We start from the raw sequence: 18,031 nt of genomic DNA, 5'->3' as shown, positions 1-18,031 counted from the left end.
CCCACGCCCAAGGTCCAGGCTCTTAACCGCGGTACTCTGCAGCGGGTTCCTGTCCTCCGCGGACTGCTGGGACCCGCACTCGGGGACTCGGGTGGGAAGGGGAGAAATCAGTTCAGACACCAGGGGGCAGCGCAGGCCCAGCTTTGGCCTCGCAGCCCGCCCGCGAGGGAAAGAGAGCAGCCGAGTGGAAAACTCCTCCCACCGTCCCCTGCGACAACCCCCGTCCACACACCGAGCCCCGGTTTGGGGTCTTACAACGCCCTCCCCGCGGGATCCCTGGCTCTTGTCCAACTCCTCCCACAGCCAAAAGTGCATGCACAACACTCCCCTAGTTAGAACGGTGACTCAGCAAGTGTGCGTGCGCGCGCGCGCGTGTGTGTGTGTGTGTGTGTGTAGTCGTGTCGCCGGGGAAGTTGTGCTTGTATTTGTTTCCGGGTGTGTCTCAATATTTATCCCAGAAACAGGAACTTCGCCAGGGCCGCGCAGCACATTCGTATCCTAACTCGCCCCTCGGGGACGGCGGGCAGCTCTCCCGCGGGCGCCGGCTGCCCCGGGGTCTGAGGAGCGGCACCCCGGAGGAGCGGCACCCCGGAGGAGCGGCCAAGGCGGGTCTTCGGCGCCCGGCGCTCCTGGAGGCTTCCCGAACTCGCAGCCAGGGCTCCCCTCCTCCAGCGCCTCGCAGCGGCGGTCGCGGCGGTCACGCGACCTCTGAGGCGTTCCCGCCGAGAAGGGAGGCGAAGCTCGGGGTGCAGACAGCCTCGAGCGCCGCGGCTGCTTTTCAGGGCCCTCCGCTGGAGGGAGCGCGGAGCCCACAGGGATGTGCTTTTCCGGAGGCCCCGGGGAGCCCGGTCCGCAAAGCCCCGGGAAAGTCTGAGCGGGGGAGCCACGCAGTCCGGGTTGGCACGGCTGCGCTTGTCGCCGCGCGAGGCTGATGACTGTGGAGGGGCACGCAGCACATGGGGGCCACCTTCCCCTCCAGCCTGGCCTCAACGCCGGGAGGCCCAGCCCGGCTCCCCTGTGCACGACGTGCTTCCCCACCCCGCGCAGGAGGCACACATGTTCACCCCACTTTCTTCCTCTTCCTCCTCCAGCCCACTTTCTCTTCTCTGTGTCGTCAGAGCTCCAGGGAGGGACCTGGGTAGACGAGAAGCCGGAAACAGCAGGCTGAGCCACTGCTTGCACTGGGGAGGACGGCCAGGAGAGGACCGTGTGTGTGTGTGTGTGTGTGTGTGTGTGTGTGTGTGTGTGTGTGTGTGTGTGTGTGTGTGTGTGTGTGTGTGTGTTGTTTTTTACTTTTTGGTGGTGGTGGTGGTGGTGGAGGGGAGTGCTAGCAGGGCCAGCCCTGAACTCACCGGACAGAGCTACAGACCCATGGGACTAGGCAGTGGCCGCTGAGAGAGGGAGAAGACCGAAGAGGGGTGCTGAGGTGAGGGGATGCCTGGGGGGGCTGGGTGTGGGGGATGGGTTAGCGGGACCTCTGGGGTCCTCCCCTGGGCGGGGCGGATGGTCCCTGAGAGACTGTTCAGCTAATGTTCATAGCTGGGGGCACAGAGTTCTGGCAGTTTCCCAGCCTTGGAGGACTTCGGAGCGGGCACAGGCCTCTGCGCGCCCCTCCTCCAGGACGTGGGAAGCTGCGGGGAGGACGGGAGGGAGGGTCCCTCTGCGAGTGGGAGGAGTGGCTGCCCCTCCCTAGAGGTTGATGGCCGGGGCAGTGGGCTCTCCTCAAACTCCTATTCTGCCTCCCGCTAAAAGTTCCTGTTCAAGGGTGTGGCCAGAGGGGAGGGGGACGAGCGAGCCCCAGCAGACCTCATGGTGCCCCAGAGGAGGGGGAATTTCCCCCCTCAAAACCTCTGCACGCTTGGCTGCCGTAGACGCCAAGATTTCCCAGCGGGCTGGCGGGCGGGCCGCGGGGCTGCGCGGGATTAACCCTCCTCGTGCTGACCTGGCCCCACCTCCTTGCGCCTTACCCCTCCGCCCCCGCCCCAGACACACATTGGGCAACTCGGAGAAGCTCTTTCCACTTCCGATCCAGTGGTCCCGCAGGCAAAGCACTCGGGACTATAGGGGTGGAGGTGATGGGGTTTAGCCCCCCCACCCCAGCTGGTGGTTGGGGATCTTGGGCTTTGGGCTTCCCCTCGGATACTGGGAGACAACGCTGGTCCCGCCCCCTCGCACGGTTCCTCCGCACTCCTCTGCACAGGTCCCAAAGCAAAAGGAGCCCCTATCCTGGGCAGACCAATGGACCCAGCCTTGTGATGGAGAGCGGGAGGGAGAAAGGAGGCCTCCTGATGTCTGGGGAGAGGAGAGTTGGAGATTTGAAGCTAGGCCATGCCAGAAAGCTGTTCACTCAACAAGGCCGTGTGTAGGAAGAGCGGCTGCCTTTGGCTTGGGGGTCTCCCCTTTCCCTCTAAGGGTAAGGGAGAGGCAGGGAAGCGAAAGGAGTCCTATCCCTGGGAGCTGGGTGAGGAGGCAGTTTGTTACCTTGGCTCAGGCTCCTCCCTGCCTTGGGCATCCAGGGTCTGGAATCTGGTCACCCAGGAGATGGGAGAAAAAGAGAAGAGAGGAATGAAATTCTTCCTCGAATTTGAAACACAGACTAGAGCTCCAAAAGGTGCCCCGTCCTGAGGAGAGGATGGTTAGAGAGAGACCTGCTTGAGGACCCTGAGCAGGAAGGGAAGGCTTCTCCCTGGGGGAGAAGGAGCTCAGGGAAGTAGGGAAGGGGAGAGGACTGAGAGCAGGACGTAGAGTAGGGATGTCCAGGTAAGCGGCCTCTGTTCACCCTTGTGGGAGCCCTGGGCGATGTGAGAAGCTCAAAGTAGAACCTGAGTTCCTGGGCTCGGGGAGATCCAGAGGTTTCCATCCCATCCTCACCCTCGCCTCTGGGAGAGGGACATTGTGACAAGCTACCTGAGAGAGACCCCTGGGAAACTGTCGGTTTACCCAGCCCAGCTTGCAGCCCCGCACCTCCAGAATGGGGCACAAGGCTCTCCCCTGCTACCCCGTCCCTCCTTTCCTCCCTCCTGTTCACTTCTTTCCTCCTGACCTCCTAGCCCTCTAGCATTCTGGTCCTCTCCTCTCAGGTCCTCAACTCCCGCCTGACTAATCCCACTGTTTCTCTGGATTCCCGTGCCCTCTTGCTTCCGTCTCCAGGCCGTTCCTTTTCCTCCATCTCCTTGCCTCTCCCCCTGCAGATTATGGGATCTGCAGCTGGGAGGGATACTGTCAGCACAAGGTAGAGGTTAATCCCTACTCGGATTCGGAGCCTGGTTTTTCCAACTCATTTGCCAAGTGGCCTTGGGCAAGTTAGGGAACCTTCCCTGTGCCTGGATTTCTTCATCTATGAAAGGGAACAATCACGTACTTTTAAAAAGTGTTGTGGGGGCCCGGGGATGTATCTTAGCGTTAGAGCACTTGTTTAGCATGTGCAAGGCCCTAGGGTTTAATCCCCAGTACTGAAAAAAAAAAAAAAGAAATAGTGAGATTCCAATAAGATAACATACAGAATATAATATTTCCTACAGAGTATTTGCATGATAAATACTCATTATTACCTCTCTGCCGTCTCTTCATCAGACGGCCTGGTGGTTTTCAAATTACCTAATGAAGCCATAGAATTTTGAGAGGTTTTTCAGGGGGCGGCATTGGGGTCAGGTGGTAGAGAGGGGAAGTAGACTCAGTAGAGTTCTAGGCCTTTCACACTTGACTTTAACATACTCCAGTTTTATACATTTTGGGGGAGGGGTACTGGGAATTGAACCCAGTAAGGGGCTTCCGCTGAGCTACATCCCCAGACCTTTTTTTAAAATAGGATTTTGCTAAGTTTCTAAATTTCCTGGCTGAGGCTTGAATTTATGATGCTTCTGCCTCAGCCTCCCAGAATGCTGAGATTATAGGTGTACGCTACCACACCCGGCTAGCTTTATACTTTTTAAGCACAGTAGTCCCCTCTGACCCATGGTTTTACTTTCTGCAGTTTCAGTTATCTTCAGTAAACCACAGTCTGCAAACATCAAACTGAAACCACCAGAAATAAACAATTCTTAAGTTGTAAGTAACTTTTATTACGGTAGTCTTGCAATTGCTCTATTTTAGGACTAATTATTATTAGTTTTGTCTTATACCTAACTGATACATGAAATTTTATCATACGCACCTACGTAGAGGTAAAACCAAGCTGGCCGTGGTAGCACATGCCTGGAATCCCTGCACTCTGGGAGGCTGAACCAGGAGGATGGCAAGTTTGAGCCCACCCCTGGGCACCTTAGTGATTTAGCAAGACCCTATCTCAAAAATAAAAAATAAAATAGAGCTGGGGTTGTAATCCAATGCAAAGGCTCTAGGGTTTGATCACTAGTACTGGAAAAACAACAACAGAACAAAACATATAGTAGACACAGAGTTTGGTGGTATCTGCTGTTCTTGGTATTATCAGAAATTTCAAGTACTCATGTAATGTCTTGGAGTGTGTCCCACCCAGATAAGGGGAGACAACTATATTGGGATTCCATAGATTAGAAATTAAAATTGTCTACTGCTTTAACAAGTTTGGAAAGTTCTCCACTTGTTCACCTCTCATATTTTATGCATGTGAAGATCGAGACCCGTAGAATGGAGGCTTCTTGCCTAGAGAACCTGAGCCTATCTAAAGCTCTTTCTCTGCTGCCCTGTGTCCCTTTGCTACTCTACTCCTCTGGCTAATGCTCAGCCGGTCTCACCCCCATTTCCCATGTCTACCTGCAGTTGAAGATGTTACTCTGCTTAGATATTGACCAAAGGTGCCAGTGGCTTGAGTTGGCCTGGCTGTGTTGATGGGGATGGTCTGTGGGAGGGCCATCTGCAGGAGGTCTGGGCCTGCCCCAGAAGCTAAGCCACGTTTCTTGGGCTCCTTTTTTTTGAGATCCAGTCGCACTGTGTAGTTTAGGCTGGCCTTGAACTTACTATATAGCCCAGGTTGTCCTTGAACTCATGAAGATGCTCCTGCCTCAGCCTCCCTGCTGGGATTACAGGTGTACACCACCACACCCGGCCATGGGTACCTGTTAAAATGGCCTTGTTCCTCTTTTCCAGGCACCCATCCAAACGCCAGATCATGTCTCTGTGGAGTCTGGTCTCCAAGATGTCCCCAGAAAAACTACAGCGGCTCTATGTGGACTTTCCTCAGCACCTGAGGCATCTCTTAGGTGACTGGCTGGAGAACCAGCCTTGGTGAGTTCTGCTACCCACACTCTCTCATCCCCACTTTCCCTCCCTTTATCCCCCCCACCCAGTGGAATTTGGAACTTGGGGCCCATTACTCCACTGGTGGTGGCCTAGACTTAGCAGGGGCAGATGATGCACGTTGGCTCGTAGACCCTACCTCTCAGTCAGCCTCTACCTCTGAGTCAAAGAGGTAGAGGCAGAGGCACTGGTGCAGAGGCACTTTGCACAAGAGCTGGAAGATTGAGAAGCGAGGGCCGTGGGTGACAGCTATAGAGGACCTACCTGGAGAATAAGGAGAGGGAAGTGGGCCGGAGGGTCAAGGGAACTGAGGAAGCTCTGGCTTGAGGCCGCCCCATCCTGCTCGTCCCACAGGGAGTTCCTGGTCAGCTCAGACGCCTTCTGTTGCAACGTGGCAAGCACCCTGCTTTCAGCCACCGTCCAGCGTCTTCAGGCTTCTGCAGGAGAGCAGGGAGAGGGAAGCACCGTCTTACAGCACATCAGCACCCTGGAGGTGGGGCAGGAGCGGAAGGGACAAGGAGGGGATGGGACGAGGCAGAGCTGAGCTGAGCGTTGGATGCTGGAAGAAAATTGACTGGATGGTGGAGGACGTTGAAAGCAAGCTAGTGCTTCTGCGATTAGCTGCTAGCTAACACGCAAATTAGATTTTAAAAGCCTGCAAATGCCTAAGACTTCTCGAATCTGCAGTTGTGTGGCCTTTCAGTGTTTGTGTGAATAGGAGCTTGGGGATGGGAGGGGGAGGAGGACACAGGTGAGAGTCAGGCTAACTGCCCACTACTGTCACTTCCGTAGAGCATATATCAGAGGGACCCCCTGAAACTTGTTGCCACTTTCAGACAAATACTTCAAGGAGAGAAAAAAGCTGTTATGGAACAGGTATTGTGATACCCCTCTTCCCAACCTAAGGCAACTCCTTGGGACTTTAGATTGAGCCCTAAGAAGCTAGAAAGAATATGAAAGTCAGAAAAGGCTCAGTGTTTTAGGCCCGGGGTGACCAAAAGAAATCCCTGGAGTCAGAATGAACCCAAAGCAAGTTCAAAGAGAAGCTTCAAACAAGACTGAGAATAAAAAGGCCTAGGGAGAACAGAGCAAGGGGTAAGAAGTTGGTTCTTCTAGGAGAAAGGTCTCATCCCTAGAGGAATACCGAAGATCAGAAAGAACAGTCCTGGGGAGAAGAGAGCCTGTCTCCTTTCCTGCAGAGCAGAGGGAAGGCTAGCACAGAAGGACAGGCAGAGCATTTCACCTCTTGACGCCTGTCCCTCCTGTGCAGTTCCACCACCTGCCAATGGCCTTCCACTGGAAGCAAGAAGAACTCAAGTTTAACACAGCCCTGCAAAGGTTGCAGCACCGAGCTGGGGAGATCCGCCTTCTCCGAGAAGCCTTGCATCAGGGGACTGAAGCTAGACAAGGTGCAGTCCTGGCCCAGAGTCCTAAGACAGTTCAGGGCAGAGTGTGGGAGGGAGGGATTTCCTTTAGACTTCAGTTTTGACTGAACTTCTGTTCTGTCCGCATTCCTGATTTCTGCCTCCACCCTTAGTGTCCCTGCACAGCTTGATAGATACTTCTGCCAATGGAACCGGGCCAAGTGAGGTAAGTAATGGACTTCGAGATGGAGACAGAGCTCAGAGTACAGCTGGAAGAATGCAAGTTAGATCTCAGAGAGACACAGGCGGGAAAGGGAATGGCAGCGAAGCAAGAAGAACCCTATCCCTGGGAGCTGGGTGGGGAGGCAGTTTGCGACCCTGGCTCAGGCCTTGCCCTGCCCTTAGGCGCTGGCCACGCTGCTGCAGGAGACCATTAGGGAGCTGGAGATGGCTCAGACCCTGCTGCTGAAGAGGATCCAGATTTGGAAACGGCAGCAGCAGCTGGCGGGGAATGGTGCACCCTTTGAGGAGAGCCTGGCCACGCTCCAGGAAAGGTGAGCTGATGGGAAAGGAGGGGTGTGCTGAGGTTGGGCACCTGCTGCCCCTGCTGGAGGAAGTACACGGGTGAGGGAGAAGAAGCCAGGTCCGAGGGCCTTGGAGCGGGGCAAGATTCAGAGAAGCCAGTTCCAGCAGGGGTGTGCCAGTTGTTCAGCTGTATCTGTACGAGTGTGCTCAGTCCAGGGGTCACAAGTCGGGGCTCATGCAACCTGTGCTTCTGTCTTTTTTATTTTTGTCTTTTTGAGACAGGGTCTTGCTATGTAGTTCAGGCTGGCCTTGAGCTCACTTTGTAGCCCAGGCTGGTCTCGAACTCACAATGATCCTCCTGCCTCAACCTCCCGGGTGCTGGGATTACAGGCATGTGCCACCACGCCCGGCTGTGCTTCTGTCTTGAAGCTCCATGCCTGGAGGAATGGGGAACCTTTTTCTATTTGGTCTGGAGGGTAGGGAGTTTTCCAGTTTCCCCTCCAGCACTATTTATGGTGGCAGTTGTCCTGGACACCAGGGCCTGGGGAACACTCTAGAAACCACGAATGAACCTCTTGTTCAGAGCAGGCCCCTGAACTCTCTTCAGCTCAGGCGTCTTGCAGCCACACCACTGCCCACCCTATTCCTACACACACAACGGCCTGCTTTCTCCCTGGATTGAGCGAATGGGACTTTGGGCTGGAGCAGACATCTAGCCTGTATCCTGTGCCCCCTGACCATTGTCCTGGCCCCAGGTGTGAGAGCCTGGTGGACATTTATTCCCAGCTACAGCAGGAGGTAGGGGCAGCTGGTGGGGAGCTTGAACACAAGACCCAGGCATCACTGATTAGGCGGCTGGATGAAGTCCTGCAGACCCTCGTCACCAGGTGAGCCCTGTGAGCCCCCAGCCTGGCCTGGAGCAGGCCCCGAGCAGGAAGAGGGTTAGGGTTGCAAGGAAGGCCACAGGATAGTGCCTAACTCCCACCGTGTCCCCCTCACATTTCCCAGATCTTTCCTGGTGGAGAAGCAGCCCCCCCAGGTTCTGAAGACCCAGACTAAGTTCCAGGCCGGAGTTCGGTTCCTGCTGGGCCTGCGGTTCCTGGGTGCTCCAGCCAAACCTCCACTGGTCAGGGCCGACATGGTGACCGAGAAGCAGGCAAGGGAGCTGAGCATGCCCCAGGGGCCTGGGGCAGGAACGTAAGTTGGGGCTGGACTTGGGGGTGGAGAAGGCTTGCTGGGCAATGAAGCCAAGAGGAGTCAAGGGGAGCTTGGCATCATAAAGACCAGGAGAGTGAGGAAGGAACCCATGGGGTGTGGGGACCCTGAGTGGTCAAGGCAGAGGAAGGGAAGGGACCCTTTCATCCTGCAGTAGGGCAGAGGCGTCAGAATTTGGCCAGAACGAGGAACCTCCCTTAAGAATCTAAGCAGGTGAGCTGGGTGTGGTGGCACACCCCTGTAGTCCCAGCACTTGAGAGGTTGAGGCAGGAGGATTGCCAGGAGGTTGAGGCCAGCCTGGGCTACATAGTGAGTTCAAGGCTAGGCTTGAACTACATAGCAAGACCCTGTCTCAAAAAAAAAAAAAAAAGAAGAAGAAGAAGAAAAAGAATCCAAGCAGGTGGGTATGGTGGTGTTGTAACGCCAGCACATGGGAGATTGAGGCTGAAGGCAGGCCAGCTTGGACTATACAGACTAATGTTAAAAGAAGAAGAACCCCAAGTAGGGAGCTAAGGGCTGGGGAAATCCTCTCACACATGTGAGAACCTGAGTTCAATCCCCAGCACCAAAAACAAAAAGCAAAATAAACAAACAAAGAAAACAAGCAGGGACATAGAGATTTAGGGCCAGGGACCATGGGGAGTCTGCCCAATTCCCTCACGGAGGGAAGCCCCTCGCCATGCCTGGCCCAGCAGAGATGAGCTCCTTTACACTCTGACTCCCCGGCAGAGAGAGCACCGGGGAGATCATCAACAACACGGTGCCGCTGGAGAACAGCATTCCCGGGAACTGCTGCTCTGCCCTCTTCAAGAACCTGGTGAGGGACTCTTGGACACCAGGACAGGGAGAGAGGAGGCTGGGGCCCTTGGGGGGCTTGTTCTTGGAGCCCCGGGGGAACAATCTCTGCACTTATGTCCTCGCCCCTGCTCTGCCTCATCCCCCCACAGCTCCTGAAGAAAATCAAGCGATGTGAGCGGAAGGGCACCGAATCTGTCACTGAGGAGAAGTGTGCGGTGCTCTTCTCCACCAGCTTTGTGCTTGGGCCCAACAAACTCCTTATCCAGCTCCAGGTGAGCCTTGGCCCCAGCCACACCTCAGTCTTGGACCCCAAGCGATCCATCCATGCCACACTCCTGGGCCCCTCCTAATTGCCCTGAACTTCATGAGTATGGGGGTCCGTGCACACTGCAGCCAAGGCGAGCAGAAGCAAGACTAAAGGTACTCCTCCGGGGAGAGTGCATAGCGCCTGACTTATCAAGTACACCAGGCAACTGTTGACATACACACATTTGATTTTCATAGTGACGTTAAAGAGTAGGGGCTACAGCAAGTCACCAGTTTATGAACACTCGAGTCTTGAACTTTTGCGGATACAAACAGACCTCCCTTTTTTTGTTTGTTTGTTTGTTTTTTTGGTACTGGGAATGGAACTCAGGACCTTGCGCTTGCCAGGCAGGTGCTTATGCCACTGAGCTGTATCCCCAACCCTCCCTTTTGGTTTTTATACACTTCACATTGTATATTTGTGTCAAAGGTGTATAAGACTTGCTTTGTTGGACTTACCTCAGCCAATCCAACTTACGAACGTTCTCCCGGAAAACGACTTGTTTGTAAGTCGGAGACTTACTGCACTGTATTACAAGCCTTATTTTACAGATAAACACATCGGGACACAGAGGGATTTAGTAGTTTATGCAGGTAGCACAGTTACTAAGAGTTGAGGCTGGTGTTTGAGCCCAGAAGTCCTGCTCCAAAGCATTCACTCATAACCACTTCTCTACGTTGAGGCCCTCGCTGAGCTTCAGAAAGCATTTAGTCGCATGCTGTGAGCTCTTTAACTCTGCTCTGTGAGTCTTCCGTAGCCAGCCTCCCAAAACTCTTCACTTCTGCAGGCCCTGTCTCTGCCCCTGGTGGTCATTGTCCATGGCAACCAAGACAACAATGCCAAAGCCACTATCCTGTGGGACAATGCCTTCTCTGAGATGGTGAGGAAAGACCCAGAGTGAGGCCGGGCCACAGGGTTGGTTCTAACGTGGGGATGGGCTAGCTGGTGGATGGCAGTCCTATCCAAACGTGTGTGACTTTAACTCCTTCTTCTGGGCCTGGTTTCATGCTTCTAACCTTTTCATCCCAGTCTTAACAGCTGTCATGCTGTAGCAACAGAGGCTACCACAGCGAAAGCACCACGTTTGTGAGCCGCAGCTCAGGGGACAGTGCTGGGGGGACCAGGGGGGAAGATGGGAAGGATGAAGGTGGCTGAGGAAGCCCGGTGGTGCTAGTCTGAGGAGCTCCCTCCCCCTCCCAGGATCGTGTGCCTTTTGTGGTGGCTGAGCGCGTGCCCTGGGAGAAGATGTGTGAAACGCTGAACCTCAAGTTCATGGCTGAGGTGGGGACCAGCCGGGGACTGCTCCCAGAGCACTTCCTCTTCCTGGCCCAGAAGATCTTCAATGACAACAGCCTGAGCATGGAGGCCTTCCAGCACCGTTCTGTGTCCTGGTCACAGTTTAACAAGGTTACTCCCCTGCTCTTTGGACCTCCCTCCCTGAAATTCCTCATTCTCTGGGCATCCAAGGCCTCCCCAGCCTCTGCACAGGGACAGGCCGCTAAGATCTTCACAGAGCCCCATTCTGTCAATCAGGAAGGTCTTTGTTGTGGTTCAGGCAGGAAAATCCCTCTGCTCTGAGGGTCACCCCGTGTTACAAGAACATGAGGCGTTCTGGTGTCTTGGTGGACACCCAGCTGAGTAAACACAGCCAGGTACTGCTCTGTTTAAAAAAAAAAAAAAAAAGGAAAGGAAAAAAGAGAAGCCCATGTGACCAGAAGATGTGTTAGGAAAAGGAGCTGGATGATTACAGCTGGCAAGTCAGCTTCCTCTGTCTCCGTCTCTGCCAGGCCTTGTGAGAGTCACGTTTAGCACATGCAGCGGTTTCGAGGGCCTCCAGTGCCACACCGCCGGAGCCAAAAATCTCAGCTCTGCTTCTTACTGGCTCTACGGATTTGGACAAGGCATTTGAGCTTAATTCACTTCCGTAAAACAGGATTATGATAGTACCTTCCTCCATAGCCTTGTAAAGATCAACTAATAGCTGGGCGTGAAGGCGCACACCTGTAATCCCAGCACTTGGGAGGCTGAGGCAGGAGTATTGCTGTGAGTTTGAGGCCAGCCTGGGGTACGTGAAAGATCAAATAATATTTGGAAAGGCTTGGAACAGTACCTGGCACGTGGTATGAGTGTTGGCTGTTGTCATTGATGAACCTCAGCTCACTTGGTCCCTCAGCCCTGTGACTCTGATTCGGAGGGGAGGGGCATAGCCAAGTGCTTGCCCTAACCAGGTTCCAGCTCTGTCCATCGCCCCTGCTCACCCCAGCTTTCTCTGCCACCTCTTAGGAGATCCTGCTGGGCCGGGGCTTCACCTTTTGGCAGTGGTTCGATGGTGTCCTAGACCTCACCAAACGCTGTCTCCGGAGCTACTGGTCAGACCGGTGAGTCCTTCCCTGCCCTAGCTGGACCGAGCAGCTGCACCTCTGGCTCTCTCTCCACACCCAGAGCCTACACCCGGTCCTCTCCATCCCGGCCAGGCTGATCATCGGCTTCATCAGCAAGCAGTACGTCACCAGCCTCCTTCTCAATGAGCCCGACGGAACCTTCCTGCTCCGCTTCAGTGACTCAGAGATCGGAGGCATCACCATTGCTCATGTCATCCGGGGCCAGGATGGTGAGGTCTCCCCAGCCAGCCCTTTGCCTTTGTGCCTCTGTCTGTTTCTTCTGGAAAGGAAATATTCTGGCCTTCCTTGATGCCAACTTGGTCTTGGGAAGTTCTTCTTCAGCTCCAACTTCTTTACCTCCATTTTCTAAATTCCATCTCTCACTGTGAGCTCATGGCAGTGAAGACTAGTGGGTCCCCCTCTCTCCACAGCCCTGCCACCCTTAGGCTCCCTCTTGCCTTGGTGGATTGAGAATGGGTACCATTGTAGGCTGGGAAGGGGAGGTCTAGACAGAGAAGATCCAGGGTCTTATTCCTTCCACAGGTTCCCCACAGATAGAGAACATCCAGCCATTCTCTGCCAAAGACTTGTCCATTCGTTCACTGGGAGACCGAATTCGGGATCTCGCTCAGCTCAAAAACCTCTACCCCAAGAAACCCAAGGATGAGGCTTTCCGGAGCCACTATAAGCGTGAGCTGGAGCTGGGAGCTCTGATTCCTTCCTGTCGCACACCTCCACCCAGCTCCCGGCCACACCCTTCTCCCTGCCTGCCTGCTGTGCGTCATCCCTGGCTTCCTTCCCCATTTTTGTAGCTCTTTGTCCACATGCCCAGCAGCCCTCCGTGCAACCTTTCTAGCTCCCTCCATCCCTGAACTAGAGCACTTCAGGGCTATCCCTTCTTTCTTTCCCACAACAGCTGAACAGATGGGTAAGGATGGCAGGGGTTATGTCCCAGCTACCATCAAGATGACTGTGGAAAGGTGAGTGTGGCTGAGTGGGTGACAGGTGGGGCGTGGAGGCTGGCACTTGTGTAGAAGGAGTGGCAGCCTCCGTCCTTCAGTACATGTGCACCTTCTCTTCTCAGGGACCAGCCCCTTCCCACCCCAGAGCTCCAGATGCCTGCCATGGTGCCCTCTTATGATCTTGGAATGACTGCTGATCCCTCCGTGAGCATGCAGCTTGGCCAAGATAGGATGTGAGCAAAGACAGGAACTGGAGTGGGCTATGCCGACAGGCCTTGAGGATGGGCAGCTGGGAGGGCTGGTGTCCAGGGCTGAAGCAGGGAGTTTTCCTTTCTGTGAAAAGGATTCCCATTCCCAGGGTTTGGTGCCCAGCAGAACAGCTGGCATCAGGGTTCTGCTTTCTTTCCCAGGCCCCAGGTGTACCCCCCACATTCTCATTCCATCCCGCCGTATCAAGGCCTCCCCCAAGAAGAGTCGGTCACGGTGCTCTCAGCCTTCCAGGAGTAAGTCAGAACCTCTGGGGACAGAGTGGGGAACAGCGTTCTGCTGCCAGGTGTGGGCATTTACATCTGTCAGGAGAGGCTCTTCTGTGGGAAGGGGTGGCATGTGCTAATACCCTTTCTTTTTCTCTGTGGTGGCGGGTCAGAGCCAAGCTTCATGGATTCAAATTCTAGCTCTGCTACTTGCTGACCTGGGGCATATCACTGAACCTCCGATGTCTCGTCTGTAAAATGGGGCATACTAATTAGAATAATACCTACCTCATGGGATTACTGCAAATGAGTTCACAGTATTGTTGGGTCTGTATTCCCATCACTCTGCGAGGCTGAGGCAGGAGGATCACAAGTTCGAGCCTAGCCTGGACAAGTTAGCTAGTGAGACCCTGTCTCAAAAAAGTGGGGTGGAAAGTAGGTATATAGCTCAGTGAAAAGGCCCTGGGTTCAATTTCCAGTACAACAACAAAAATTTGTCATATGTCCAGAGCTGAGCTCTGTGCTGGGCTTGTAGCAATAGCTACATTAATATTTTCTGTGCTAGCCTTGAAGTCCACTGTTACTTATCTGTCATTTACTTACTTTTTTATTACTGTGCTGAGGATTCAATCCAGGGACTTGTATATGACAGCCATGGACTCCATCTCTGAGTGGCACCTCCAGCTGCTGTGTTGATTTTTATGTGTTCATCTATTTTGGCCTAGGCATTTTTCTTCCCCAAGTAGCACCTGCTGCTTATAAAGTCTTAGTCAAGGCGCAGCATCTGCCTTTCCAGAAGCTGAGGTAGAGTTGAGGACTGGAGGTGTTACAGATATCGAAGTTCAGAGTCCAAAGAAACACAATTGGGCTGCCCCTCACCAGACCCTCATTTTGCGGGTGAGAAGACCGTGCTCCGAACACAGAAACGGGTTGCCCAGCGCTACGCACTCCAACAGCAGCTGAGTCAGGACAAGGCGCTGCAGCCCGCTTCCGCCCTCAGGGGCCTCGACTGTGACACCCTGGCTTTGGCCAGGCTTCGTCTCTGATTGTTTCTTCCTTCCTGCCCCCAGGCCTCATCTGCAGATGCCCCCTCGGCTCAGCCAGATAAGCCTGCCCTTTGACCAGCCTCACCCCCAGTGAGTGAAAAAGCCCCTCTGAACTCCCTGCTTCCCGTTCTTTCCTGGCCTCACCCCTCTCCCTCATTTCCTTTCCTGGGCCCTGCCAGGAGCCTGCTGCCTTGCCAGACTCAGGAGCATGGCGTAGACGTGAGCATGGATGAAGACAGCTGCCTAACCCAGCCAGTGGGAAGATACCACCAGGGCACTTGGTGCGTGGCAGCCTTGGGTGGAGGCTGGCTGGTAGCTGAGGAGGTGGACGCTGGGCCTACTTCACTGTTTCTCCGTCTTCTCCTTGCAGGGTTGATGAAGACATGTTCCCTGCCCTGCTGCCTCCCACTGAACAGGACCTCACCAAGCTCCTTCTAGAAGGCCAAGGGGAGGCCGGGGGAGGGTCCTTGGGAGCCCAGCCACTGCTGCAGCCCTCCTCCTACGGGCAGTCCGGGATCTCTATGTCCCATCTGGACCTAAGAGCCAACCCCAGTTGGTGATCCCAGCTGGAGGATGAGCCCAGTGACAGCGCTCCTGTGTCCGTGGATCTGCTGCGGATACCTGCTCACAGAGGTGCCTGCCATCTCCAGCTGCTCCAGGAGGAAAATACTTTGCCAGGGGAATATATGGTGGGGAGAGCCACTCCGCCTTCCTTTCTTCCTACCACACACCGCTGTTCCCTCTCTTGTACCGCTGGAAGCAGCCCAGGCTCCACAAGAAGAGATGCCTGACCATGCTGCTCCTGTAGCGCACACACTGCTCCCCACGGAGGCGGAGGCTGAGGGAAAGCTGGCTAGGCAAGAGCACAGGTTAGGGCATGGAGGGCTTCTCCACCTACTTGGACCCAGAGCCTGGGACATACATGCAGACATGTGCACGCTTCTGCACTACAAACCAGGAACAGGAGAGTGGGGACCTGGGTGCCAGCTCTAGGGGCACAGGGAGGCAGTTTAGGAGAGCCTGTGTGAGAAGTCTGGACACGTGGATTCTGCTCCGATTAACAAAAATGTAAATTCCCCCAAGGCTCAGATTCTTGTAAAAGGAGCCTTGGTACACAGCTGGCAATGCACAGAAGTTCAAGGGCCAAGCTTCTTTGGGTGTAGCTGTGTGAAAATGTGTATACTCAGACCTACTGACACGTGGAGTCATTTGTTATGACTCTACAGAACACGTGTCTATCTGCTTTCACCCGTGTGACAACACAGATTTGGAAGTGAGACACTGTACAATACACAGCAAGTATGGTAGCCTCTGATACATGCTAAGCCAGATGTTCAGTTTTGAATGTGACTATACACAGGGGGATCTATGACTTCTTCGTATAACTGTGGTTTCGGGCCGCGTACCCCCAAGGCTGCCCAGAACCAGGAGGTGGAACTGACATCCAGGCTTCACTGTGTGGCCCCCGAGGTGCTGGGGGCTCTGCCCACTGCTTCTCTTCTAGCTCCCCATCCACTGCCAGCTTCCCTCCACTCCCTCCACCCCATGCCACCCACTGTCCCTCTTGGTGTGTGTGGGGGTCATGGATCCTAAGCCATAAAATAAATTTTATTCCAAAATAACAAAATAAATAATCTACTGTACACAATCTGAAAAGAAAGATGCTCTAAGTGCTCGGACAGGTGCTGTGGTCCGGTCTCACCTGGGCAGACCCTGAGTCCAACCCAGGCCTCTCAGGGGCTGGCAAGAGACCCCCCCTATCTCCCCCAGAGGAGCAGGGGGAAAAAACTGCTGAGGACCGGGGGCAGAAAGGTGGGTATGTGGGCAGACTGCCAGCACTCATTAAATTAAAGAAACAAACTAGAAGCACAAAAACGCGGACAGGGAGGGGAGGAAAGGTCCAGTGTTCCCAGGCCCCCAGTTCTGGGGAGAAAGGTTGCCATCTGTAGCTGCTGGACCTTCCCAGGGAAGTCCCCCTGCCCCCACGTCCAAACTTGGTCTCACTGCTCACATCACTGTGGCCACCTAGAGGATGGGAGTGGGATGTATGAGGGGGAGCCCAGCTGCCCAGGGGCAGAGTCCTTGCCCCTGTTCTGGGCGGGGGTGAGGGGGCACCACACACCCTTTGTGTGTCCTCTTGCCAGGCCCCTGCTCATTATTGCTTGAAGCCCCATAGTCCTGTGCCCATGGAGCCGGTGGGAACGCAGGAGAAGGGCAGCAGAAGGATCAGGGCGGTGACGAGATTCCGAGGATGAAGAGTGGGGTGTCTGTGAGAGCCAGAAGCCTGGTTTGCTGGATCTGAGACCAACAGTCCATCCTCATTGCCTGCTGGCCTCAGCCTCCACTTTCACACTGCTTCTGCGACCCTCCACCAGTGCCGGATGGGGTCCTGGGGCCGGGCACCGGTCCAGCAGCCCTTCCTCGAACTCTGCAGGAAAAAGGCGTAGTTAGGAGATGCTGAGTGCGGCTGTGGACAGAGGAGGTTGGGAACAGGGGTAGGGGCACAGGAAGCTGTGAAGACGAGCTCACTTGATTGAATTACTATCTCCTGCCCACTGCAAGTGTATGGGGGGGGGTCCCCTACGCAAGTGTGAGCCGGCCCTCCCCGCTTCTGCCCTTGTGTAGCTCTCTGCCTCTGTATGTGTCTCTCTGTCTCTGCCGCCTCTGCTCTGCTGGAATTTCTGGTTCTGTCAGGAGCTGCGGGGGTGGTTTGGCTCTGACCTCTCCCCCTCCCCCCTTCCCAGGCTCCTCCACCCCCACTTATCTCTGGCCCCCTCCCAGGCCCCACCCACCCTGTGATTGCCCCCTTTTTTGATAGCCAAATCAGGGGGAACACAGGAAGCCAGCCTCTGAGCTCCTCCCTCAAAGAGCCCCCCTTCCAGTCCCCACCCCCACTTCCCACCCACGCACAGTTTAAAAATACCAAGCCAGGGTTGGTGGCTTTGTCTGCTGCGTCACTGGCAGCCCAGCCGCTGCCTGCCCTCTGCTAGCCCATTCCCCCACCCACCTTCCACACACAAAGCATCCCTCTTTGGGCTCGTCAGGGCAACCCTAACCCTACCACAGCTAGCCTGCTCGGCCCTCCTGCATTAGTGGAGTTCTAGCCAGGCTTCCCTCCCTGGATGGTGACCCTCCTTCTCACTCACCTTCACTCCCCCTTCTGTCCTGCCACCCCCAGCTTCCCCTTCACAGATCTCCACCAGGGTCAGACCCTGCCCAGGCAGAATGGCCCGGCAGGGTCCTCTCCACCCAAAGACTGGTTAGCTGGAGCGCCTCCTACTGTCCTCTCAGGCAACTGTATCCTCCTCCCACCCTGGTCCCAGGACACCAAGACTGCTGTTGGGGGCCTGGGTGGCTGGAGTGCTTGGGGACAGCACTTCTGGCTGCCTCACCTGCGAGAGGTGGCTTCGCAGGCACACAGGGGCTGAGGCGGCCCACGCGGTCATGGGAGACGAGGCGGGCGAGCCGCAGCCCCTCGTCCATCAGTGTCTGCTGCAGGATGTGGCGGCTCCATAGCCCATGCGCTGGCAATGCCAGGGGCAGGTCAGCAGGGGGCGGCGTCAGCCTTGGGCACGACCCCACAGCTGTGGGCATGGGCACTGGTCAGGTAAGGGGCTGCGGCCAACATAACCCCACCCTCAACCGCACAGCCAGACCCATAGGTCCTTCTGCTCCCATCCAGCCAGGCCTCCCAGCCCTATTCCAGGCAGTGATTCCTGGTTTGCTCCTCCCACCCACCCACC

General features: G+C 55.4%; 2 protein-coding genes across 6 annotated transcripts in view; one reads left to right on the top strand and one right to left on the bottom strand.

Annotated features, from left to right (window-relative positions):
• Positions 1-406: 406 nt before the first annotated feature.
• Positions 407-14,946, top strand: Stat6 (signal transducer and activator of transcription 6, interleukin-4 induced). 4 transcript variants are annotated; one of them, XM_013520850.1, is made up of 23 exons: positions 407-1,426; positions 3,974-4,047; positions 5,068-5,205; positions 5,572-5,710; positions 6,010-6,093; positions 6,488-6,626; positions 6,755-6,807; positions 6,987-7,135; positions 7,862-7,993; positions 8,115-8,303; positions 9,051-9,138; positions 9,269-9,391; positions 10,214-10,306; positions 10,627-10,833; positions 11,710-11,804; positions 11,901-12,037; positions 12,351-12,497; positions 12,724-12,787; positions 12,868-13,002; positions 13,180-13,272; positions 14,313-14,378; positions 14,468-14,569; positions 14,659-14,946. In XM_013520850.1, exons 3-23 carry the CDS (start codon positions 5,090-5,092, stop codon positions 14,846-14,848), a joined length of 2,541 nt encoding a protein of 846 aa, XP_013376304.1. In that variant the 5' UTR covers positions 407-1,426; positions 3,974-4,047; positions 5,068-5,089; the 3' UTR covers positions 14,849-14,946. The 4 variants fall into 4 exon arrangements, with proteins under 4 accessions (XP_013376304.1, XP_013376303.1, XP_005397400.1 ...); XM_013520849.1 differs by lacking the exon at positions 3,974-4,047; XM_005397343.2 differs by lacking the exon at positions 3,974-4,047 and having other exon boundaries at positions 409-1,426; positions 12,892-13,002.
• A 929-nt stretch (positions 14,947-15,875) lies between these two features.
• Positions 15,876-18,031, bottom strand: part of Nab2 (NGFI-A binding protein 2 (EGR1 binding protein 2)) — a 6,024-nt gene continuing 3,868 nt past the window's right edge. The window contains exons 6-7 of one of the 2 annotated variants that reach the window (XM_005397346.1): positions 17,681-17,872; positions 15,876-16,716 (exon numbers count right to left, since the gene is read on the bottom strand). In XM_005397346.1, coding sequence (XP_005397403.1) covers positions 16,607-16,716; positions 17,681-17,872 — 302 coding nt within the window. In that variant the 3' untranslated portion in view covers positions 15,876-16,606. The remainder of the gene's footprint in view (positions 16,717-17,680; positions 17,873-18,031) is intronic. The other variant, XM_005397347.1, reaches the window with a different exon arrangement.

This window comes from Chinchilla lanigera, unplaced genomic scaffold (genome assembly GCF_000276665.1).
Source record: "Chinchilla lanigera isolate Chin_1 unplaced genomic scaffold, ChiLan1.0 scaffold00057, whole genome shotgun sequence".
In the NCBI taxonomy this organism is placed as follows: domain Eukaryota; kingdom Metazoa; phylum Chordata; class Mammalia; order Rodentia; family Chinchillidae; genus Chinchilla; species Chinchilla lanigera.
This window is presented reverse-complemented; position numbering and strand designations above follow the sequence as displayed.